This window comes from Sarcophilus harrisii, chromosome 5 (genome assembly GCF_902635505.1).
Source record: "Sarcophilus harrisii chromosome 5, mSarHar1.11, whole genome shotgun sequence".
In the NCBI taxonomy this organism is placed as follows: domain Eukaryota; kingdom Metazoa; phylum Chordata; class Mammalia; order Dasyuromorphia; family Dasyuridae; genus Sarcophilus; species Sarcophilus harrisii.
The window spans coordinates 9493588-9518253 of NC_045430.1; the positions used below are offsets into that span (position 1 = coordinate 9493588).

General features: G+C 46.8%; 1 protein-coding gene across 4 annotated transcripts in view; it reads left to right on the forward strand.

The window, feature by feature from the left end:
* The first annotated feature begins 445 nt into the window (after positions 1-445).
* The window catches only part of LOC100925808 (NADH-cytochrome b5 reductase 3), a 32120-nt gene continuing 7899 nt past the window's right edge, over positions 446-24666 (forward strand). Inside the window, exons 1-5 of one of the 4 annotated variants that reach the window (XM_031940329.1) lie at positions 446-582; positions 15624-15755; positions 18634-18706; positions 19872-19978; positions 21692-21821. In XM_031940329.1, the coding sequence (XP_031796189.1) occupies positions 562-582; positions 15624-15755; positions 18634-18706; positions 19872-19978; positions 21692-21821 (463 nt within the window). In that variant the 5' untranslated portion in view covers positions 446-561. Of the gene's footprint in view, positions 583-8313; positions 8559-9139; positions 9162-9196; positions 9265-15623; positions 15756-18633; positions 18707-19871; positions 19979-21691; positions 21822-24666 lie in introns of those variants that run through there. The other 3 variants (XM_031940330.1, XM_031940331.1, XM_031940332.1) reach the window with 3 other exon arrangements.

Below are 24666 nucleotides of genomic sequence, written 5' to 3' on the forward strand. Positions count from 1 at the left end.
TGTCTCACTCTTTACATTTTCCTCTGCTCTCTCAGACACAGGCTCAGAACCGGACTCCGGGGCCCCTTTCTGCCCCGCCCCCATCCGGACAGACGCCAGTCCCTCGGGGCCCCTGCCCCCTTGCCCAGCCGGGGCAGACTGCAGGGCCGCTCAGCTCAGGCCCGGGCGCTGCAGCCGCCTCCTCAGGGCCCCCGCACCAATCTCCGGGCCCTCCTAACTGTCCACAATTGCGCTTCCTTCCAGGCCAGCCGGGCCGCCTCCCGCCCGGCCCGGGCCGTGCCCGCCCCCACTGCTTACGCCCGGAGCGCCTCCAGGTCTGTGGGCGTGGGCCTGGCGGCCCCGGGCGGGGCGGGGCGGGGCGGGCTCCCTCGGAGGCGGGGCCGGGGCGGGGCGGGCTCCCTCGGAGGCGGGGCCGGGCCGGGGCGGGGCCGGCTCCCTCGGAGGCGGGGCCGGGGCGGGGCGGGGCTCCCCGCCCGGACCCGCAGCTGCTGCAGGCTGGTGGGGCCCGGCGGTCCGAACGCAGCTGAGGAGGGTGCTGCGCACCCGGTGCTGAGCGGCGCCATGGGGAGCCAGCTGAGCACGGTAGGAGCCGGGGAGAGGAGGCTCGGGCCCGCCGTAGCCCGCACGGGCCCGGGATCGGGGCAGGGGCCGGGGCCCGGTCCCTGAAGTCTGGGGCGAGGCGGGGGCGGGGGCGCCTTCCGGGGGCCCGGGGCCTCGGTCCCCCCGCTGACTCATTCCCCCCTCTCGCTTCCCCGCCGCCCGGGCCGTGTCCTCAGCCTGGGGGCCGGTGTCGGTGCCAGGCCCAGGGGCCCGCGCCCCGGCCTCGGGGCCGCGGGGGGATGGCGGGCCCTGGGGAGGCCCCGCCCCCCCGACTCCCCACGGGCCTGGAAGGGCGGGCCGGCCCCCCGGCCCGGCCTCCCCCGGCCTCCCCGCCCGGCCTCCGCGGCCTGGCCCCGGCCGGCCTCCCGGGGCCCCTCCCCCCTGGCCTGCCCTGGCCCCCTGGCCCTCCCCGGGGGCGGCCTCCCCGGCCCCCGGGGGGCTGGCCGAGACTGCCGGGGGCCCCCCCTCTGGGCCCCGGGCCTGGGCCGGGCCTCCCCCCGGCCTTGGGGCCCCCCCCCCGCCCGGGCTGTCCCCCTCCCGGGGGAGGGGGGCCGGGCCCCCGGGGCCCCTTGGTACTCTGGGGCTGGCTTTGCCTCCCTTTGTTTTCCCGGCCTTACTCCTTGACAGGGTTTTGGGCCCGCGCGCCCCTGCCCCGCCTTCCCACGTACTTCCCACCCGGCTCCTTCCAGGGGCGGGGCCGCGAGAGTGGGACCCCGGCCTTCAGGCCCAGGGCCTTCCCCCGGGGCCCGCGTCCTCCGAGCACGCCCCCCATTTTCCGTGCCTTTTCTTGGGACCTTGCCTCAGTTTTCTGTAAAATGGGATGATAACTCCTCCCCCCTTTTGTGGAGATGGGATGATAACTCCTCCCCCCTACTTTGCTGGAAGTAGACTGCGGAGCTGGCTGTTTGACGTACCAACGTCGCCTGATTTGCTTCTCAGATTGCTCGGGTCTTCCCAGGTTTGGGGGCTGCCCCCCCCCCCGCTTGCTGTCCCGCCCCTCTTACTCTTGGCGGTGCCGTTCCCTGGGTTTTCTGCCTTTCCTCGGTTTCCCCAGTCTGGATAATACCCGGGAGAGTGAAGGGGCGTCCGTCTGTGTTCTCCCTTCTCTTGTCCCGTTACTCGGGCTCGCTCACGGCCCGCCCAGTTCCTGCCCCCCACCTCGGTCACTCAAGCCCCCTAAACCGCCCTTGCTCACTCCAGAAAAGTGTGGGGTGTGGGTGAAAGAGCCTCCCTTCTCCCCAGCTGCTGATTAATTGAGGGCCGGGCACCGGGGGATTGGTGTCTGGCGGGGATCCAAGGGTGATTAAGACACAGGCCCAGCTGTCGTGGAGCATTTACTGTCTGCTGTGTGGGGAACTGTACTGGGGGCGGGGCTAAGGACCCTGGCAATACCTAGCGAGCCTTTTAACCAGTTGTGTACTTTCAAATGTTTAACAGCCAGCTCTCCAGAAAAAAAGTATCCATAAATGTTTAACACTTAGCTTCCCAGAAAAAAGTACCCACAAATGTTTAACAGCCAGCTCTCCAGAAAAAAGTATCCATAAATGTTTAACAACCAGCTCTCCAGAAAAAAGTTCCCATAAATGTTTAACAGCCAGCTCTCCAGAAAAAAGTACCCATAAATGTTTAACAGCCAGCTCTCCAGAAAAAAGTATCCACAAATGTTTGACAACCAGCTCTCCAGAACAAAGTGCCCATAAATGTTTAACACTCAGCTTCCCAGAAAAAAGTATCCATAAATGTTTAACACTCAGCTCTCCAGAAAAAAGTACCCATGAATGTTTAACACTCAGCTCTCCAGAAAAAAGTATCCATGAATGTTTAACAGCCGGCTCTCCAGAAAAAAGTATCCATAAATGTTTAGCACTCAGCTCTCCAGAAAAAGTACCCATAAATGTTTAACAACCGGCTCTCCAGAAAAAAGTATCCATGAATGTTTAACACTCGGCTCTCCAGAAAAAAGTACCCACAAATGTTTAACAGCCAGCTCTCCAGAAAAAAGTATCCATGAATGTTTAACACTCGGCTCTCCAGAAAAAAGTATCCATAAATGTTTAGCACTCAGCTCTCCAGAAAAAAGTACCCATAAATGTTTAACAGCCAGCTCTCCAGAAAAAAGTATCCACAAATGTTTAACAACCAGCTCTCCAGAAAAAAGTGCCCATAAATGTTTAACACTCAGCTCTCCAGAAAAAAGTATCCATAAATGTTTAACAACCAGCTCTCCAGAAAAAAGTATCCATGAATGTTTAACACTCGGCTCTCCAGAAAAAAGTATCCACAAATGTTTAACAGCCAGCTCTCCAGAAAAAAGTATCCATGAATGTTTAACAGCCAGCTCTCCAGAAAAAAGTATCCATAAATGTTTAACACTCGGCTCTCCAGAAAAAAGTATCCATAAATGTTTAACACTCAGCTCTCCAGAAAAAAGTATCCACAAATGTATAACAGCCAGCTCTCCAGAAAAAAGTATCCACAAATGTTTAACAACCAGCTCTCCAGAAAAAAAGTGCCCATAAATGTTTAACACTCAGCTTCCCAGAAAAAAGTATCCATAAATGTTTAACAACCAGCTCCCCAGAAAAAAGTATCCATGAATGTTTAACACTCGGCTCTCCAGAAAAAAGTATCCACAAATGTATAACAGCCAGCTCTCCAGAAAAAAGTATCCATCAATGTTTAACAGCCAGCTCCCCAGAAAAAAGTATCCATAAATGTTTAACACTCAGCTCTCCAGAAAAAAGTATCCACAAATGTATAACAGCCAGCTCTCCAGAAAAAAGTATCCACAAATGTATAACAGCCAGCTCTCCAGAAAAAAGTATCCACAAATGTTTAACAACCAGCTCTCCAGAAAAAAAGTGCCCATAAATGTTTAACACTCAGCTTCCCAGAAAAAAGTACCCATAAATGTTTAACAGCCAGCTCTCCAAAAAAAAGTACCCATAACTCATAACCTTTAAGTTCAATCCCTGTTATTTACATTTCCTCTGTGATTTCTTAAGTCTTGGCAAAAAGCAAATCCCATAAATCAAGCCTTGATCTGTGGCACTTGCGGATTTCCAAGGTGCACAAAGCTGACACTGAAAAGGGCAGTCAGTTTTCCTATGAGCCCTCCGCTCTCTGAGCCTCAGTTTCCCTCTTTGCAGGTGAGGGAGTTGGCCTGTTCCAGCCAGGCCCAGGAACTGAATTATAAAAGAGCACCAGCAAATTAGGGAGCTCTCCCTTCCTGTCACTTGAGGCCTAAGGGTGAAAAGATCTTTGCCAACTCAACTGCAGAGAAAGTTTCCCCGGTGTCTAGAGCTCTGGGCTTAGAGGAAGACCTAAGTTCAAATCCAGCCTCAGGCACTCACTAACTGTGTGATCCTGACAAGTCAATTTACTCTGTTTACTTCAGTTTCCTCATCTGTAAAACGAGCTGGTGAAGAAAATGGCCAACCACCCCACTATCTCTTTGAATCATATAACCTTAGTTTCCCTCCCTGTAAAATGGGAAACCGCTTCAGTGTCTCTATGAATTATAGATTTCCCCTCTGCAAAATGAGAAATGGCTCCAGTGTCTCTGAATCATATATCCTTAGTTTCCCCCTCTGTAAAATGGGAAACCATTCCAGGATTTTTGCCAAGAAAACCCCAAATGGGGTCTCAGAGAGGAAAGTATGACCGGAAATGACCTCAACAACAGCATAGCCCCCTCTGTCCTTCACTTGGATGGATGGATGGACCTCAGTTTCCCCATCTGTCCAACGAGGAGGTGCTATGTGTGTATCTCGTTTCTCTGCTTCATTTTTTGTTTTCTACCTCCAAGGCTGGAACATTTGTGTGTGGCACGCCCATGGGTGCTTAATATATGCTTGTTGAGTGATTGAGTAGGTGATTTTTCAGCAGCAGCTTTGTCTGTTCCCAAGTGTCTCTGGCAGAGCTAGGGAGAGGCTCTGGGAAAGGGGTGGGCCTTGGTCGGGTGTGGCCGACTTTCTGCAGGTTTCTCTGGCTGTAGGGAGAGGGATTAGGGACAAGGTGAGAAATGCTCCCTCTCCGCCTTCCCTGGACTGGCTCCCTCCACCCCTGTATTTGCCTGGAGTAGACCCTGCCCTCCTAAAGTCCCTGACAAAGCCCTTTGCAACTTTCGTGGCCTCTGGTGACAGCCCAAAATCATCTGGCCTCTTCCTGCTTAGCACAACGGGAGCCTCAGAGCCCAACAACCCAACTCGTTTCGTCACTTCTCAGTCTTTCCCCACTCTCCATGACCCCATTTGGGGTTTTCTTGGCAAAGGTACCACAATGGCTTCCCATTTTACAGAGGGGGAAACTGAGGCAGGGTGCGGTTATATGATTTACTGAGAGATGGAGTGGTTTGTCATTTCCTTAAATTCATTTTACAGATGAGGAAATTGAAGTAAACAGTGAAATATCTTGCCTACGGTCACCTAATTAGGGAGTGTCTGAGGCTGGATTTGAACTCTGGAAAATAATGTCTTCCTGACTCCAGAAGCACTCTATCCACTTTCACACATAGCTGCCCTTCCCATTTTACAGAGGGGAAAACTAAAGCAGAGCGCTTATATAAGTTACCCAAGGTCACATAAGTGAGCCAAGACTTAGAGATCCCATGACTCAAAATCCATCCATCAAGAAGCATTTATTTAAGCTCTGATATTTCTCCTAGCCTCTGTCTGGCCCCCTGCTCTCTTGTGTCATTTATTTTTGTGTTCTCTCTTGCTCTGTTTGAGAAGCAGTGAGACAAAGGGGATGGAAGGTGGGGTTTGGGAAGACAGCGGAGGCTTAGCAGTAGCTCTGGAATCTTGGGTAAATTATTTAACATCTGGCAGAGTTCCCAACTCTGTCAATTGTAGATAGACCGTGCTGATTAAGGAGGCTTGGGAACCTTCTTTCCCTGCATTAATCCTTTTAAGATTATTCCAGAGTTAAGCAGTGATGAGGGGCCTGGAGAAGGGACTTCTGGGAGCATTCCTCAGATTCTTACCCATCATATTTCCCCATCATACCCTGCGATCCTTCTTCAAATAACTGAGAGCCAAGAAAGGAGACATCTTGCTCAGGCACTAAGGAGCTCACCAGTCCCAGCCCCCTTTTGTGTTCCATTTTTCCTAATCTTTCCGGGACATCTGGGCTCATTTGATTCCTGATTATTTTTTGAAATGACAAATTCAAGTAAGGCTTTGGAAACTGCCCCCTTCTCCGTAAAACAGAATTCCCCCAGTCTAAGTAATCTCAAAATCTCTCTCCTCTCCTCTCCTCTCCTCTTCTCTTCTCTTCTCTTCTCTTCTCTTCTCTTCTCTTCTCTTCTCTTCTCTTCTCTTCTCTTCTCTTCTCTTCTCTTCTCTTCTCTTCTCTTCTCTTCTCTTCTCTTCTCCTCTCTCTTTCTCTCTTTTCCCTTCCCTTCTTCCCTCTTCTCTTCTCTCTCCTCTTTTTTCTCTGTCTCTCTTTTCTCTTTGTCTCTCTCTCCTCTTACTCTTCTCTTCTTCTCTGTCTCTCTCTTTTCCCTTTCCTTCTTCCCTCCTCTCCTCTTTTTTCTCTCTGTCTCTCTTTTTTCCTCTCTTCTTCTTTCTCTCTCTGTCTGTCTCTCTTTCTCTCCTTCCTTTTTTCTCTCCTCTTACTCTCCTTTTCTTCTGTCTCTCTCTTTTCCCTTTCCTTCTTCCCTCTTCTCCTCTTCTCTCTCCTTCCCCTCTCTCCTCCATATTTCCTGTAGCATTAAAACTGAACCTCTCATTAACCTCTGTCACACTATGTCTTATATTACAGTTATTTCTGTACACAACTCAATCCTCCCTAGCCCGTGCCCATCAGATTGCAAGTTCCACGAGATCAGGGGCTTGGTAGTTTTCCACCACTGGTCCTTTTGTGCAGTGTCCAACTTAATAATAAAGTAGTCTATACCATATTATTATAATGACCAAGTCTGGCCCGAGAAGAATCAAGAAAATGTGTCACTTCTTTGAGGTGGGGCGGAGGGGGGCGTCTATCAAATGCACTTTCAGACTGTTATTGTATTGCTTAGTTTCCCAGAACTCCCTTCTTCCCCCCTTCCCTTTGAAGTTTCTTTTCTTCTGATTCTTTATTACAAGGGATCAGGGGAGAGAAACATTTCAAAATGAAGATGCTGCTTAAAATAAGCGAAAAACCCCACCGCTATTGAAGGTGCCATGGTGCAGTCTGGGATCAGAAGGGCTTGGATTTGAAGTCTCCCTCTTTGACTTTGGTCATTATCCAAATTCAACAAATGAGGAAACAAATGAGGCTCCTTGGATCAGTCCGTTGGGGCTGTTCTCCGTTGCTAAGGGCTGATGGGAGAAACCATTGGCAGACTTTGATCTTCTTTATATAAATGTAAGATGTTATAATTAATAAATTGTAATTGATGATTATTCCTGTATTCATTTCCTTTTTATCTTTTACAAAGAGAAGTTTATTTCAAAAGGATAACAAGAAAAATATATATATAAAAATATCTTCCACAATCCCCCGGGGACATTATTTCCGGCACATCTTCTCTCCTCTCTATCTCTGGGGAAGGAAAGAAGCTTGAGTTCACCATTTATCTCTCCTTCTCTCTGGTGTGGGCCCACCTAGTTCCCGGTCCAATGCCCCTTACCCTCGGCTTCTTCCCTAGTGGCCACAGCAAAGTCTCTGGGGCTCGTCCCCTCAGGTCCAGGGAGGACGGTAGCATTCGGGCCTAGAAAGGGGAAGGGCAGACCAAAGTCTAACCCCGAGTTCCTGAGGGCCTCAGAGGGTGGGGGCCGGCAACCCTTTCCCCACACTCGGTTCAGCGCAGGGTGTCCAGACTTTTGGGTCAGCCAGACCTTTGCCCCCTGGAACGAGAGTCTGGTGGTTGTTATTGAGGGTTAGACTGTGAAAGGAACCAACTGTAGTGTCAGAAGCTGTTGGGTGGCCCCGGTCCTGCATGTGGAGCCTCCTTGTTTTCTGCCTGGACCAGCTGCTCTGGCTTTATCTGAGAAATGGGGGAATAATACTCGGGTCCCCATGAGGGGGTGAGAGTAGCATTTGTGGACAGGCAGTGTGAGGGGGTAGGTCTGACCTGCCCGAGGAAGTAGAAGGGCTCTGGGTTTGGAGCAGGGAGCCCCAAGTCTGATTCTGGGCCCAGAGACTCCCTGCTCTGGGGACCCTGGCAGAGCTGTCTTACAATCTGTGCCTCAGTTTCCTCATCTGTAAAGTGTGTGTGTAAGCGCAATAGAGACGTGGGCATCATATCTGCCAGCCAGAACTGAAGAACACTTTAGGGGTTGTCCCTTCTCATTTCCTTATTTTAGAGAGGAAGACCCTGGGGCCAGAGAAGACCCTGGATCTTGATCTAGAAGGGTAGCCCAAACCCCAATTTTTACAGAGGAAGAAACTGAGACCATGGTGAGGGGGTCATTGACCTTCCTAGGACTGGCAAAGACATCGAATTCTCGTTTAGTTTCATTCTCAGCCAGAGAGTGGCTGGAGGAGGCGAGCAGCAGGGAACAGCACGGGCTAGCGGGTGGGCTATGGGTGCTTCTGCCCAAGCCCCTCCTTTGCTCCCCCATTTTCCAGAAAGCCAGCAATGGCTCCCAGGAGGTCAGCTGGATGCCTTGGGGTGGGTGTGCCCCAGGACCAGACCTGCTCTTCGGGCTGGATTATCTTATCAGAGCGGGCCCAGAGACTACCCGGCCTCTGGCTCAGAGCTTCCCGCTCTCTTCCTGGGGCCCAGCCTGGTCCGGGGAGTCAGGTCCTGGTAGCTCCTGGTACAGGTACCAGCTCCCCGGGAGGGCCTCCCGTGAATGGTGTGTGCTCGCCCCTGGGAGAGCTCATCTGACCAGACGTTTCTTTGTGTGACTCTGTGGTCCAATGACCCCGGGGCTTTGCTGGCTCAGCTTTGTGGGCCCAGATCAGGAGCTGGGGCCATCGGCAGCCTCCCGGGACTGGACACCACCTTTGGAAATAGCCGCTAAGCATCGGTCAGTTCTGTCTGAGCATGGGAGATTATGGGGGGGGTGGGAGATGGTACCCAGAGATAAAATGAAAGAAAATGTCTGATTTGGGGGACCCCTCAGTACAGGGGATGTCAGAGCTGGGGGGAGCTTAGAACAGGGAATGTTGGAGCCGGGAGAGAGCTTAGAACAGAGGATGCCAGAGAGGGGAGGAGGCTTAGAACAGGGGGTGTCAGGGCTGGGAGGGGGCTTAGAACAGGGGATATCCAGACTGGGTAGGGGCTTAAAGGTCATTTAATCCAGCTCTTTATTATACAGAAGTGAAAACTGAAGTGAATAGAGGGGAGGAGGGGGCCTGCTCAAGCTCATGACTGGGAGAATCAGGTCTCGAACACTGGTTTCTGTGTTTTCCACTGGGTTTTTCCTCAGCTTTGGGGGGGTGGGGGTGGGGATGTGGGTGCTTTAGCTTCCAGTCCTGCTCTGGAGCCCCCTGGCCTGCTGTTGATTGTCCTCCCCGGGGCGGGCTCACTTCCCGGCCCCCCGCCCTTCCATCTTCCCTGGCTTCCTCCCAGCTCCCCTCCCACTTCCCTGGCAGGAGCCGGACCGCGAGGCAGACTGAGGTACAAGCAGGTGAGCCATCCCGGCTCCCCCAGCGGAGCACAGCCGCCTCCCCAGGACTGGCAGGGAGGAGCCCAGGCCCCAGGCTGAGGATGGAATCCCGTGGGCCGCAGGGGTGAGTCACCCCAGCCTGGCGGGGCCCAGGAGCAGCCCGGGCCAGCCACACCCATGGACAGGCTTCCAGCTCTGGCATTTCTGTTAGTTTGGAGAAAGGCGGAGGGGAGACAAGGTGGGCCCCGACACCCCTTGCTGGGACCCCCTGTGGCTTTCCACACCAGCAGAGCAGCCACCCCAGCTCTGCTCCCAGAGAGATTCCCCAGGGCCCGCTCTTTGTCCAGGATTGCACCCGACCAATGATGGCGTCCTGATGTTTATTCCTTATGCTTCAGGGAGGGACAGGATTCTCTTTTTGACTGGAAAATGTCAGCCTTGGAAGGGATTGTGTAACCATATATAACCCCTCATTTTACAGATGGGGAAACTGAGGTACAACAGAAGGGAAGCTCCTAAGGGGAAGGTTTTTTGGCCTTTGTTCGCCGGTCACTTAGCACAGCGTTGGGCACACCAAAAGTGATTAATGTTTGTGGATAAAATGAGTAACCTGGAAAGCAGCCTGGCCGAGATGACTCCCATAAGGGGGGGACTGGGAGAGGATTAGTAGTAGTTCCATAGACAGTCCTCTGCAAAACCCTCTGGACTCCAGAGGAGGAGACCGTGGACGGTCTGGATGGGGAAAGGGCTGAGGGTCTGGAGACGGAGCCTGACCCATTCCAGCCCCACCATTTACTACTATTTACTAGCTCTAACACCCCAGCCTAGTTCCTCGTTATTGTGCCTCAGTTTCTTGAGTGAGAGACTGGATTAGAGGTGATTTCTTCTTGCTCTAATTTTGTGACAAGTGAATTCCTACTCCCCACGCCCTCCAAGGCCAGATGATGGGAGCTAGAAGCCGGGATGGGCAGCCTTGGCGGAGGCGGGGAGTTTACCCACTGGACACGGGAAGAGCCTTGGTTCTCTACGAACTACGGTCTCTCTCCCCACAGAAAAGCCTGGCGAGCTGAGATAACGGCCTCATTGTTCCTTCAGCTCTGTGTGTGGTCACCAAGCTTGCAATTCTTTAGTTTTTAATTGAAATAACATGGTACTTTTTAAAAATAGGGAAAAACCGCACCCAAATCTTGTTGCTGTAGGTCATATTAAACATGAGTAAATGAGCATTGTTCTAGACCGAGCCAGCCAAATGGATCAGCAGGCAAGGAAGGGAAGGATTGGGGTGAGATCCCGGATTATAGAGACCTCGTGCCCTCGCCCCTTCATCCTGCGGAGGGTGAAATCGAGGACCAAGAGCTTAAGAGCTCTGCCCATATTCATACGGGCCGTGAGCATCAGAGGGCAAATTTGAACTTGGGGCTTCTGGTTCCCAACAGCTATTCTTTTGCGGGACCAGATCTCCTCTCTAACTCGGCTGACTTCAGTTTGGGCTACTGATAAATCGCTGGGTGCTTCAGGCACTGAACATCTGATCCAGTCTCTTAATTTTACAGATGGAAAAGGGAGACTCAGACAGATGGAAAAAGTGGCAATGGCAGGATTTGAACCCATTTCCTCTGACATTAAATTATTTCTGTGTTTTCCTTAAAAGAGATATGACAGGGAATATTCTCCCACGAGGAATCGGAGACAGAAACTTGGGTTTGGAACCCCAGGGCCAAATCCTGGCTCCATCCTTTCTTATCTCTACCACCTTTCTGTGAACCTTGGTTTCCCCATCTGTAAAAGAGGATTTTATCCAGGGATCAGTCCAGTTAATAATAATAATAATAATAATAATAATAATAATGAGTGATCCCCTGTTTGCTTGTGGCCTGGGCTGGGGAGGAAGGACTCTGGGAGCTCCAAGGCAGGAGGAGAATTGGAGGAAGCTGAGCCTGGTCTGGGGCTTGGGCCAGAACAAAGGGATCCAGACCTTGTCCCTGTTGGGGAGCCGCCCGCCTTCTTCACATTAAACATTTAGAAATTATAATTTAATCATTTGATTGTAAATATGTATTACAAGTTTCCTGTACTATCACTAAGGAATCACGTGCTCAAATGAGGTAATGTTTGTTGGATTATTTTCCACCTTTAAAGCTGTGTCTAAATATGTAGGTTACTAGGATACTGTGGTGTGCATGTGACCCACAGCTTCTGCTACCAGCTCAGCCGGGGAGGTCGTGATCGTCTGCCAAAAGCCAACTATTTGAAATGCTTAACATTTAAGTCAGTCAGTCACCCTTGGAGAATTTTTTCACCATGATAGCTCAGTTAACCATATACGGTGGCACGTGGGGCCATAATCTCCAACAGGTGATTCCATCTATAAAATGAGAGATCCATAACTCTCACGTCTAAATTACATGATTACTCATGCTACAGTATTTGGGCATTTTTATTAATTCTTTTTATTTGGAAAATCTTTTTTGAATTAATTTACCTACGATTGAAACTTTAAGATGATAGTAATTGGGCATTTTTCTTAGCAGTAGAAAAGAATATACCAGAGGGCCATCACTACATAGTACACAGCACTTTCATAGAATATTCAGCACCTCTGTCTTTGACACAGTTAATGTTGTTTGAAATTGTTCACCTTAAGAATATTGGAAATGTTACCTGCATAGTCATTATTTTTGAATTTAGTTTTATTGTGGCAGAACTTTCCATTACAGATTCAGGGTGAAGATATTTTATAGGAAAAAAGGGAGGGAGAAAGAGAAGAGAAAGGAAAGGAGGGAAGGAAGGAAGGAAGGAAGGAGGGAAGGAAGGAAGGAAGGAAGCAAGGAAGGAAGCAAGGAGGGAAGGAAGGAAGGAAGGAAGGAAGGAAGGAAGGAGGGAGACAAGGAGGGAGACAAGGAGGGAGACAAGGAGGGAGACAAGGAGGGAGGGAAGGAAAGGAGGGAGGGAAGGAAGGAAGGAAGAAAAGAAGGAAGGAAGGAAGGAAGGAGGAAAGAAAGAAGGAAGAAAAAGGGAAGGAAGGAAGGAAGGAAAGAAGAAGACTCAATGTATGGAAGTTTTGGGAAGATAAATCTAATTTTATGCCAAATTGCTTTCCAAGTTTCCCAGTAGCTCTTGTCAATTCCTCTTGTAACTTTTCAGACACTGGAGAGTAGATTTGAAATCTTTCTTCTTTTATTTTTATTTTCATTTTTTACTTAGCTTGTCTGTTCCCCAGATCTGCCATTCTGGGTCTCTGTCACCTTCTAGATCTACTATTTTTTTTTTTTACCCCAAATCACAGGATTTTGGTGATTACTGCTTTACAGTTGAGTTTGAATCCTGTTAATGTTATGACCTCTTCATTTGTACTTTTCCAGAGTATTTCCTTTGAGATTCTATACCTTTTATTTTTAGCCCATTTATTTAAAGATGACACATTGATGAGTTTCAGAGCGGGGAGACAACTCGCCGAAAATAACATAGCTAAAACAGGTGGGAGATGCAAGATTTGATTATATTAGCCCTTTCTTTCATTGTGTAACTGCCTCCTTCCTCCTTCTCTGATCATAAATTTCCTAAGCAATATATCCTTAGTTCTACTTCTTGGCTTTAGGTCATTATTGGGAGTCTTTAAAAATGGAATTATTTTTAAAAAGGAAAAATAAATAAAAATGGAATTATACCAGTATGAAAATGAGCTTACTTTCCATGACTAGATATTCTAGGAAGGATTCATTTTCCCTATTCACTTCTCTGCCTTGAACTGAAATTTTTTTTTTAATTTGGGGTTTTCTTCCTGATTATGTAATACTTGGAGTCCAGAAGCCCTGAATTCAAATTCAGCTTCAGATACTTACTAGCTGTGTGATGCTGGGCAAACTCTGATGTCTGCTTTTTCATCTGTAAAATGGAGGTTATAATAGCATTTCTCAAGATTGTTGTGTAGATGAAAGGATGTGGTATTTGTAAAGCATTATTTAAATATTATTACTATTACTGTCCTAAGTTGTAACCCAAGGATACCGTTGGAGGGAGATAGGGGAAAACAAGGCTATACTAAATGGTCAAGTGGCTTTGGTTGGAGGGGGAGTTGTTAATTATTTTTAGTTTTTGTGGTTGCATCTTTCTGCCTTTCTTTTCTGGTCTTCTCCCTTGTCATTTGTCTATGTGCTGAGTCTCTCTAGGGCCCCTTCCATCCTTTTTTATTTGTTTCTCAGTGTCTTGACTGTCTTGAACTTGGGAGATTTAGACTTGCTCTATTTGGTGTCCCCCCAAGAGCAAAATTGGAGCAAGGATATGTGTGTGTATTTGGGGGGGGGGGGTGTTCAGCTATATAAGTATGTATGGGTGTGTGTAATTATGTATATATATTTTAATAGTATTTTATTTTTCCAAATACATACAAAAATAGTTTTCAATATTTGAGGTGTATATATCTTTGTGGGGTGAGGTGGGGTGTGTAGCTCCCTACATCCAATGTTAGAGAGAAAGGTTTTGGCTCAATATGATGGACTCCCTGAAGCTTTTAAAGACAAAGACTGTCTTTTGCTTCTGTGTATTAGCCCAGTGCCTGGCTTTGCTAATAAAATGATCGTAACTCTTAAAAGCAGAAAGGACAGCCTCAGTGTAGAGGGTGAGTTCTGCATAATGGGAGGTCCTAAGGAGAGCCCAGGGCTGGATCCGTGGAGGACAGAGGGGACCACTGCTCAGGACCAGCCTAGTGTGGCCTCTGAGTTCCCTGTGACTGTGCAGTGTATGTTCGGGTTGTTCAGGTCTGGGCTTCCTCCTTTCCTTGGGCCTTAGCATCTGTCCGCTTAGGATGCTCTCTGAGGCTGGTCCAGCTGTATTCAGGTGTCCTCAGGTAGTCTGCCTGTGGCCCCACAGCCAGTCTGGCTCAGAGACAGCACTGGAGGTTTTTAACTTCTAGGCTGGGCTGCCTTTTAGCCTAGTAATAACAGCCAGCTTCTTTATAGTTTGCAGAGCATTTCACAAGGCTCTCCCTGGGAGATTGGGGCTAGGGGTATATTGCCTATTTTCTATTTTCTCGAGCCTCTGGCACGTGAATGGGGCCCTCGGCTAGGTCAGTCTCTGAGGTCAGCTCCGAACCTGGGGTTCTACTTTACCAGCCAGCTGGGCTTCTGAACCTGGGCCAAGGGCGGAGGAGAGGAGAAAGACGCTGGGTACAGAAGCTGATGAATGCTCTGCTCAGCTACTCCACTGGGCCGGAGAGTGGGTGGTGGTGGGTGCTGGGGCTTCCTGGGGAGATTTTTAACACAATTGTCTGGGAACTTTGAGACAGAATCCCAAAATAACCCCAAAGGCCTTTCCGGAAACTTGGGCTCTTGGGAGCCCTCCCTGCCCTCTTTTTTAAAGTCTCCCATGCACTTGAGGCATAGATATTGTAAAACTCTCTTTTGGGGGAAGTTTCTTCTGGAAATCTCTTACCCTATAATATTTCTTTTTTAAAGTGATAATTATTTTCAATTAACAAAATTTTACCTTCTCTTCCACTTATATATATAAAAAAAGAAACAAAAAAAACCCCTTTGTAATAAATATTTCAATTCTTTCATTCCCATCCCTTACTTTTAAGTTGTTGCTCAGTGTGTCCGACTCTTGCTGACCCCATTTGGGGTTTTCTTGGCAAAGACACTGGAGTGGTTTGCTTTTTCCTTCTCCAGCTTATTTTACAGATGAGGAAACTGAGGCACACAGGGTGAAGTGACTTGCCCAGTTAGGGTCTGAGACCAAATTTGAACTCAGATCTCTGCCTCTTAGCTGCCCACTTTTAACCCTACTAAGCCCACTTTTAAAAAGTAGATTTTTAAAAAAGTGACACCTGAGGTAATATGAACTAATAATTATTGGAATCCCACACTAGCCTTGCAGAGTGGCTTCTCTAGTATTATTTGATCCAATTTATGTCTAAGGAAACTGAGGCTGTATCAGAGGGTCAGTGAGTGTCAGAGGCAGGATTTGAATCCTCAATTCCTGATTCTGTCTTGCTCTTTCTCTTCTATCACCACATTGCTAACAGAGGCACAAGAGCTCTCAAAACCCCTTGATAACTATAAGAATATTTCTTTAAATATTATTATTATCAATCATTGATATTGTTCATCTTTAATTAAAAATTTAAAAAGAAATAATTTTTAAAAAATATATTTACTTATCCTTTGTTTTTGCATCATCTGGGATGATGGATCCATCCTTTCCTTTCTTTCTCCTGTCCTTGGGAGTCTCTCATCTGGAAAAATAAAAGGGTTTCATAATGGCCTTTAGGGTCCCCATCTGTGACCCTTTGAGGACTGGGAGGTGGAAGGAACTAGAGTCCCTGAAAACAGGGCCCATTGAAGCTTCTGGGGAAAGATCTCATTGAGTCTGTTCCCCCACCAGCAAGAGTATCAAATGCCTCATTTTCTCTCTTCTTCCTGGGTTTCAATGGACTCTTGATAACTTTTTTCCCCCATTTTTTTTTTTTTTTTTTTTTTTTTGCAGTTGGGTAGCTTCGTGCTATCTCCTGTTTGGTTCATCTACAGCCTCTTCATGAAGCTTTTTGGGAAGTCGGCTCCTCCCATCACCTTAGAGAACCCTGAGGTGAAGTACCCACTGAGGCTGATTGACAAAGAGGTAAGTGAAAGGGTCCAGTCTTGGGGAGAGATGGCACCAAGACCCCCAGCCTTGGGGATATTCCTTCCTGGAGGTCTCTAAGGAGATCTACTGGGCTGGAGAGTCGGAGGGATTGAGTTCCCCTAAAATTAGTCCCTTCCTGCTTGACTGGATCAAGGATTATTTCCCCTGTCTCTCAATCTCAGATCCCAGGTTCTATCAATAATAGCTAATTTTACCTAATTTTAATTAGGTCTAGCCTGTGCACTTTTGGAGAACTGAGTAACTCCTATCTTGATTAACACCTTGTGTGTGGGTCCTATAGGGTCTTGGAAGAAAAATCAGAAAAGTTATTCAATATAGAAAGTGATGGGATTCTTCTATTCATTTAATTTTTTTCACTTTTATTTTATATCTTGCAATTTTTAATTAAGTTTTATTTTTTCAATTAATAAAAGTCTATTTTCTTTCCCTATAAACCCTTATCTCTTCCTCTTCCTTGTGCACTGGAAAAGAAAAAGAAAAACAATAATCCTTGTAATTGACATGCATAGCCAAGCAAAACAAATTCCCATATTAGTCATGTCCAAAATTCTATGTCTCAGTCTTCCCCTCGGATCCATCACTTCTCTGTTAGGGTGGGCAGCAAATTTCATCATAAATCCCCCAAGGATCACTGCTTTGATCAACCCTTAAGTCTCCCAAAGTTGCTTGTTTTTAATGTGTTTTAGTGTATAAAGCGTTCTCCTGGTTTGTTTACCTCATCTTGCCTCAGTTCAGACAAATCTTCCCAGGTTTCTCTAAAATCGTTCCCCTTCCTCATTTCTTCCATCACCTTCTCGTACCATAATTTGTTTAGCCATTTTCTCATCTCCTCAGCATCCCCTCCGTCTCTAATTCTTGGCCACAACAACCAAAAAAAACCCAACAACAACAACAGTATTTTTGTCCATGTGCATCTTTATTGTTTTTCTTTGATCTCTTTGGGCACAGATTTAGCATTGCTGGGTCAAAGGGTATCCGAAGCTCAGTAACATGGGAAGCATGTTTCCAAACTGCTTTCCAGACCAGCTGGACCAACTCACAGCTACACTAACATACCTGTTTTCCCCTGTCAAGCATAAGTAGAGCTTTCATTTCAACAGTGCTTTTAAGATTTACAGAGCAAGTACTTTCCATTATTTCCTTTTAACCTTGGGGAGTAAATATTCATTTTTTACAGATGAGGAAACTGAGGCAGGGAGCAGGCAAGTGTCTCATTCAGGGTCCCATAGCTTAAGTGTCCGAAGCCAAATCTAAATTTTGGCTTCAGGTTTAGGCCTTGGAGAATAAATGTTATTATTACCCTCGTTTTACAGTGAGGAAACTGAGGCAGGGAGCAGGCAAGTGTCTCACTCAGGGTCACATAGCTTAAGTGTCTAAGGTCAAATCTGAATTTTGAGTCCTGCTTCAAAACTTATAGAGGCCTTGGGGCTGGGAAGCTGGATTGGCTTTTTCTGGATCAGACTCGAATGTTCCACACAAACAGGAAGGACTGCAGCCAACCCACCATCCATTAAAAATTCTCTCTCCCCTCCTCCCTTTAAAAACATGAGCTGAGTCACTCACAGACAGCGGGCAAACTCTGGCTCTGTCCTTCCTCCTACTTCCAGGGCCAGGGCAGATAGGTTTCCCAGGGTGACCCTTCTCCCGCCTCCTAGGGCCGGGGCAGGTAGGTTTCCCAGGGTGACCCTTCTCAGCATTATTTCCTTTCACCAGACCCTGGCGTGCCCATCTTTTTAGTCCTCACACGGCCCTGCAAAGTAGGGCAAGGCCGGCCCTCCAGAGCCCAAGGGACTCATTCTGCAGCCGGACAAGAATCCTCCCTGGGTGGATGCCTGGGCCCATGGGGCCCGACTCTGTACTTTCGGGGACGGGGGCTCACTAGCTCACTCTGGAGCACTTCTATTTCCAGTGCCAGATGCAATGTCCACCCAGCAGTCCCACTTACACCTTGGGACTGAGCAGATTAGCTTCCATGGGAGGGCCCTTCAGACACTCAAAGATGGCTCCTGGCTCATCCAAGGCTCCCCTCCAGGTTTTGTCTTTCTTTTTTTTTTTTAAATTAAAGTTTCTTATTTTCAAAACATATGCACAGATAATTTTTCAACATTAACCCTTGAAAAACCTTGAGTCCAAATTTTCCCCTTTTGCCCCCATCCCCTCCCCTACATGGCAGGTAATAAAATATATGTTTTGTTTTTTGCTTTTGCTGAGGCAATTGAGATTAAGTGGCTTGCCCAGGGTCACACAGCTAGGAAGTGTTAAGTTTCTGAGACCAGATTTGAACTCAGGTCCTCCTGACTTTAGGGCTGGGGCTCTATCCACTGTCACAACCCCAAGGCCTCCTGGAAGAGATAGCCTGTGAGTGACTCGTGGTTGGACAGGTGGCGATTGAGAAGGGGAGGGGGGGTCCTGGCAGCCGGGCAACCCCAAGTCCCTCTTCCTGGGCGGTTACCCTGGCACTTCCCACGGAGGCTACATGTTTATGAGAAAGCATTCAGAACTCAGAGGCCGGTCGGCTGTGACTCCTGCCCTATGCTCATTAGCTGTGAGACCCTCCTCTCAGCTTGAACTTGTTCTTGGGTATCGTTTCCCTTGGGCGACTTTCCCCAGAGGGTTATTGGGAAGGAAATGCTGCAGCAGAAATGGGGGTAGGGAAGGGCCCGTGAGGTCCTTGAGGATGCCCCTTTCCTGATGTCAGTCAGCCCCTTCTCTGGGCTTCTTGGGGCACTGAGAGTGTAAGTGGATGGCCAGTGTATGTAGGAGCTGGGACTCGAGCCCACAACTCTGAGGAAGTCCTTGTTTGTGCCCCACTGCTGACTGCTCTTTATTAGAACAAATTGTTTTTCCCTTCTAGAATATCAGCCATGATACACGGAGGTTCCGGTTCGCTCTCCCGTCTCCACAGCACGTTCTGGGGCTCCCCATTGGTGAGTCCTGCTCCTGGCCCCCGGGGCTCCCAGGGGGACTCTGGCAGGAAGTGCTGCCATCCTGTGGTTTTGGTCTTGGAGGCCAGGCTGAGGGGAGGAGATGGCAGGAGTTGGGGGAGGATCTTCTGGGAGCTCCTGAAGCTCTTCCACCCTCACTCTCTCTTTTCTGCTTTTTGCCTTTTCCTTGTGGCCCATTTGGACTCTGGGAAGGTTCTCGGAACCCCAGTAGATCAATAAGGTTGTGAACTCTCCTGCTCACAAACATTCCTTTTATTTTATTGTAATTATTATTGCTATCTTTTGGCTTTGCACAATCTCTACTCTGTGTGTCTTGTATACAGTTGTACATATATGCAAAAACATAGGTGTAGTTTCCACATATACATATAGCAATGGACCTATAGTTATTTTCCCTTCCCCGTCCCATCTAGAATTCCACCCTTTGTAATAAAAAAGAAGGAAGAAAGAAAGGGAAAATAAAGGCAATTCAGTCCAACTCACCGGCCCCTCACTGGGGTGTAAACGGCTCCTTCATCTGTCCTGGCCAAAGAAGGAGAAAGGCCCAAACATCTCATGGGCTGTGAACCCATTTTAAAAAAAAAATTTATTCTTTGTCTAAAGTAAATGGGCATTTTCATATATAGGGAAAAGAGGATGGTGCAAACCCCGTGTGAGCTCCTGGAGACTCAGGTAGCAGCCCAGGATGAGTCTGTACTCCAGACTTCCAGGGTGCCCACTACTGGGGTTGACTGGAAGCCACTGGGCCATAACTGCTGGGGCTGCTTCTGCCCCACCGCCCCCTCCCTTTCCTTCTCCTTCTCCTCTTCCTCTTCTTCCTCCTCCTCCTCTTTTTCTCTTCCTCTTCCTCTTTTTCTCCTGTTTTCTCCTCCTCTTCCTGCTTCTTTTCCTCCTCCTCTTCTTCCTCTCTTCCTCTTCTTCCTTTTCTTCTTCCTCCTTTTCTTCCTCCTCTCTTCCTCTTCTTCCTCTTCCTCCTCTTCTTCTTCCTCCTTTTCTTCCTCCTCTTTCTCTTCCTCCTCTCTTCTTCCTCTTCCTCTTCCTCCTTCCCTTCTTCCTCCTCTTCCACGACACAGACAAGGGAAGGGAAGGAGCCTACCTTAGAGAGTGCCGCCCTGAAGCTGTGCCTCTCGCTCCATCCTCCCTCTAGGTCAGCACATTTACCTCTCAGCCCGGATCGATGGGAACCTGGTCATCCGGCCCTACACCCCCGTCTCCAGCGACGATGACAAAGGTTTCGTGGATCTGGTTATCAAGGTGAGCCCCTCCTCCCCCGAGGACTCCCAGACTAGGCTGGTCAGTGGCTGAATTTCTTCTAGACCACCGAGACCTATCATTTCCTCCTTTTCTTTTCCCATCGTTGGACTGGAGCCCCTTGTTTGGCTTCTCCCTAATGGGGTCCAGTCTCACCTTGTAAACAGCAAACCACCTCTTTTGGAATCTGCTAAATTCCTCCCCAACCCCCCATATTGCCCCTTGGCCAGGGGCTTATGGGTTACTTGGGTCCATCAGAGCCTTTGGGAGGCTTCATGCTGGTCCAGAGATGCTGAGAGTTATTACAAAGGTAAAATCTGGATCTGTGCAGTTTGGGAGAAAGAACTGAAGGGGAAAAAAAGATGGTGTCCCCTAGAGAGTGAGGGGAATGATGATGCCCTTGATAGTGATAGAAAGACCAGGAAGAGGGAGAACTCAGGGAAGGGGAAGAAAGGGAATGCAGTTTGGGACATGCTAAGTTTAAGATGCCTGATGGACATCCCATTTGTGCTATCCCATTGGAGATACAAGTTTAGGAGACAGAAGAGGACAGGTTACTTAGATTTAAAATGATCAGATTAGATGGTAATTAAATCCATGGGGGTGATGAGGTTAATGTTGAGCCTAGGGGACGATGTGTGTGGAGATGCAGAGGGAGCAGTGAGGCTGAACCTTCTCGCCATGTAGGGAATCGGGAAGTGGGGTGTGCATGTTTGGGAGGTACTCAGGCGCTGGCTGGAGAGAGTGCTGGGAGCACAGCGGAATGGGTGGCCTCCTCCTTGGGAGGGTGAGGCTCACCCCCAAGACCCTTCCCAGGACTGTATGACTTGGTGCTGGAAGGGACCTTAGAGACCCTCCAGGCCAATTCTTGTATTTTATTAATCCGAGAAAATGAGCCTTAGGTGAAGTGAGGGGAGCCAAGAGAGTGATACAACTAGCGGCATTGGGATTCGTCCCTAGCCCCTCACACTCTAAATTCAGGGCTCTCTTTCTTCTTCTCTCTTCTCCTTATTCCCTAAGCATCCTGCCAAAGGGTCTGAAAGTCCAACTTGAGGTATGCACTTCCTTGGGGACTTAGAATCTTAGGCCCAAGTATTCTTGGGGAATTCAATAAGGCTATATAACCTCTGGGCCCAAATGATGGGAAGCCTTGTGGTACAATGGGAAGAGCATTGGCCTGTAGGCCCAACACCTGGGTTTGCCTACAAGGTATGTGACCTCAGGAAGTCATGTTCCTTTCTCTGTGCCTCAGTTTACTCATCTATAAAATGTTGGACCTGAATGGGCTCTGAGGTTCTATGCCTAGGATCTCATGATTCCTTACCTACAGAATGAAAGAGTTGATTTTATGGCTAGAGTCCCTCCCAGCTCTGACATTCGATGAGCTGGAATCTATTAAATTGTTAACAATTATTTCTATATTAGTATTACTTAAACGGTCAGGTTGCTTTCAATAGAACTGCTCCTTGAGGTCAGATGCTGGGAGAAAGGACTCTAGTGGGCAGGTGGTGGGGGAGGGAAGATGAGGGTCAGGGCTGATGAATGAGAAAGATCGGCCTTGGTGGGAGGCCCAGGGTAGTCAGGAGAGAGCTAGAAGCCCCTGGTTTGGAAAGAGCTCCCAGAAGGACGGGCTGCAAGAACTTTGCCACTGGCTGGCCAAGATCTTGGGAGCTGATGGTTTTGGAGGTTTGATTTAAATGGGGGGGTGTTTTCTAGATTTACTTCAAAGACACGAACCCCAAGTTTCCTGCTGGCGGGAAGATGTCCCAATATCTGGAGAGTCTGAAAACTAATGACACTATTGACTTCAGAGGCCCCAGTGGACTGCTGATCTACCGTGGTAAAGGTAAATCGGTTTCAGTTTTTGCCATTTTGTGTTTTTAAATCACCTTGACTTCCAGATAGATCCTTCCCCTTTTACATACTCAGTGAGGAACAAAGACTGTAATAAAGAATAAAAAAAAAAAGCAAAGGAAAAACAAGACAGTTAATTAAAATTAACCAACATAGAGATTGATTCTGATACCATGTACAGTATTTTACATCCATAATCATCCATTACTACAAAGAAAAGAGGGAAGAACAGTTTTTTTCTCCTCTATTTTTATGATACAAAGTATAGCTCCCACATAAATTTTTTTCAAATGACCTTCTGCCTATTCTTGTGCTCATTCTCTTTTATAATTGAGAAAAGAAAAATAAAATTCCATATTGTAAATATGTATTGTACAGCTAAAACAAATGTTCCCATTGGCCACATCCAAAAAACATGCTTCCATCTGCACTTGATCATTTCTGTTATTTCTATGTCAGGAGTTGGGCAGCATGTTTCATCATCAGTTCTGGAATTGTGATTGGTTATTGTGCTTATTAGAGTTATTATTTGTTTATCTTTGCAATATTGTTCTTATGGTATAAATTGTCCTCTCTTGGTTCTGCTAACTTCACTCAGCATTAATTCATGTAAGTATCCTCAGGTTTTTCTGAAATCCTTCTGCTCATCATTTCTTATAGCACAATATTCCATCACATCCACATCACATATAGGGTTCAGCTATTCTCTGATTGATGGGCACCCCCTTAGTTTCCAAATCATTCCCACTGGAAGCAGAAAAGCTATAAATATTTTTGTACATATGGATTCTTTCCCTCTTGCTTTGATCACATCTATAGTGCTATCCTTCCTGTATCAAACACAATTAAATAGTTTTTTGGGTAAAGTTCCACATTGCTTTCCAGTGTGACTGGACCAGTTCACAACTCAAAAAACATTGCATTAATATACCTATTTTCCCAGTCCCTCCAGGATCTGTCATATTCCTTCTTTGTCAACTTTGACAATCTGATGGGTATGAGATATACCCTCAGTTATGTCAATTTACACTTCTCTAATTAGTAGTGATTTAGATTTTTTTTTCTTACATGACTAATGATAGCTTGGTTTTCTTCCTATGAAAACTGCTTGTTCTTATCTTTTAACTTCTTCCTGCTAGAATTTATTGGCAAGATATAGAAGTACTTAAGATTTGTGTGACTTTATTTTGTACCTTGCAATTTTGCTAAAGTTTTTAATTGTTTCAATTAGTTTTATTGTTGACACTCTAGAATTCTTTAAGTAAACAATTTTCTATGTATCTTAGACATGAGATCTTTTTTTTTCAGAAAAATTTTTTATTAATATTTTCTCTCTTTGCCTACATAATGTCTCAGTTTAGCTGCATTGATTTTGTTTATAAAAAAAAAACTTTGAATTTTATGTAATCAAAAATTGTCATTTTACCAACTATGATCTTCTCTATTTCTTGACTTGGTCATGAATTCTTTTTTCCATATATTTAACTTGCAAATTCTTCCTTGCTTGTATAATTTGTTTATGGCACTCTTTCTGTCCAAGTCATGTTCCCATTTGGCACTTATCTTGGCATATGATATAAAGTTTAGACTAGATCTGGTTTCTGCCGGACTTTCCAATTTTCCCACTGTTTTTGAAGAATAGTGAATCCCCCCTCCCAGTATGTGGGATATTTGAATTTATCAAACACTAAGCTATTGAGCTCAATTGCTTCTATATATTTTGTACCTGATCTTCTGCTGAGGAGTCTCTTTATTTAAACAATATCTAATTATTTTTTTAATTGTTGCTTTCTGGTACATCTGGTATTGTTCAGTCCCTTTCCTTCCTACTCATTCATTACCTTGCGATTCCTCACCTTTTGTTCCTCCAAGTGAATTTTATTATATTTGTATTAGCTCTATAAAGAAATCCTTTACTAGTTTGATGTGAATAAATAAAATACTTTAGTCACTATGTCATCTTTATTTTATTGGCTTAGTCCACTCATGAGCAATTGCTATTTCTTCAATTATTTAGCTTTGTCTTAATTAGCATACAGAGTCATTATTGTAGTCTTATGGTTCCTGTATTTGTTTTGGAAGGCAGAATTCTAAATATCTTATATAGTTATTTTAAATGGAATATCTCATTCGGTTTCTTTTGATGGATTTTATTGGTAATCAACAGAAATATGGGTGATCTATGTGGGTTTTCTTTATACCCAACAACTCTGCCAAAGTTTTTCATTATTTCAGTTAAATCTGTGGTTAACGCTTTCAAACCATCGCATCATCAGCCAAAAACGTTCTGTTTCTTTTCTGATTTTGCTCGTTCCCTCGATTTCTTTTTCTTGTCATATTGCTACACTTAGCTTCTTGGGCACTCTGGTACCAGAATGGGGATGTTGACAGTGACCATTCTTATTTACCCCTGATCTTACCAGAGAGGTTTCTAGTTTATTCCCATGATAGATGAGACTGGCTCTTGCTGTTAAATAGGTTCTATTTTGCATCTTAAGGACATAGGTTTTGGGTATTAAAGAATTTTAGCAATGGGTGTTAAGTCTTGTCAAGAATTTTCCCTGTATTTGTTGATAAAATCAGGCAGCTAGGTGGTACCATACTGGTACCAGTAGAGCACTGGACTTAGAATCAGGAAGACTCCTCTTTCTGAGTTCAGATCCAATCTCAGACACTTACTGTGTGACCCTGGACAAGTCACTTGCCTGTTTACCTCAGTTTCCTTATCTGTAAAATGAGGCGGAGAAGGAAATGGCAAACCACACTAGTAACTTTGCAAAAATAAAATAAACTGTCACAAAGAGGGATGACTGAAACAACTGAACAACACCGTTTGA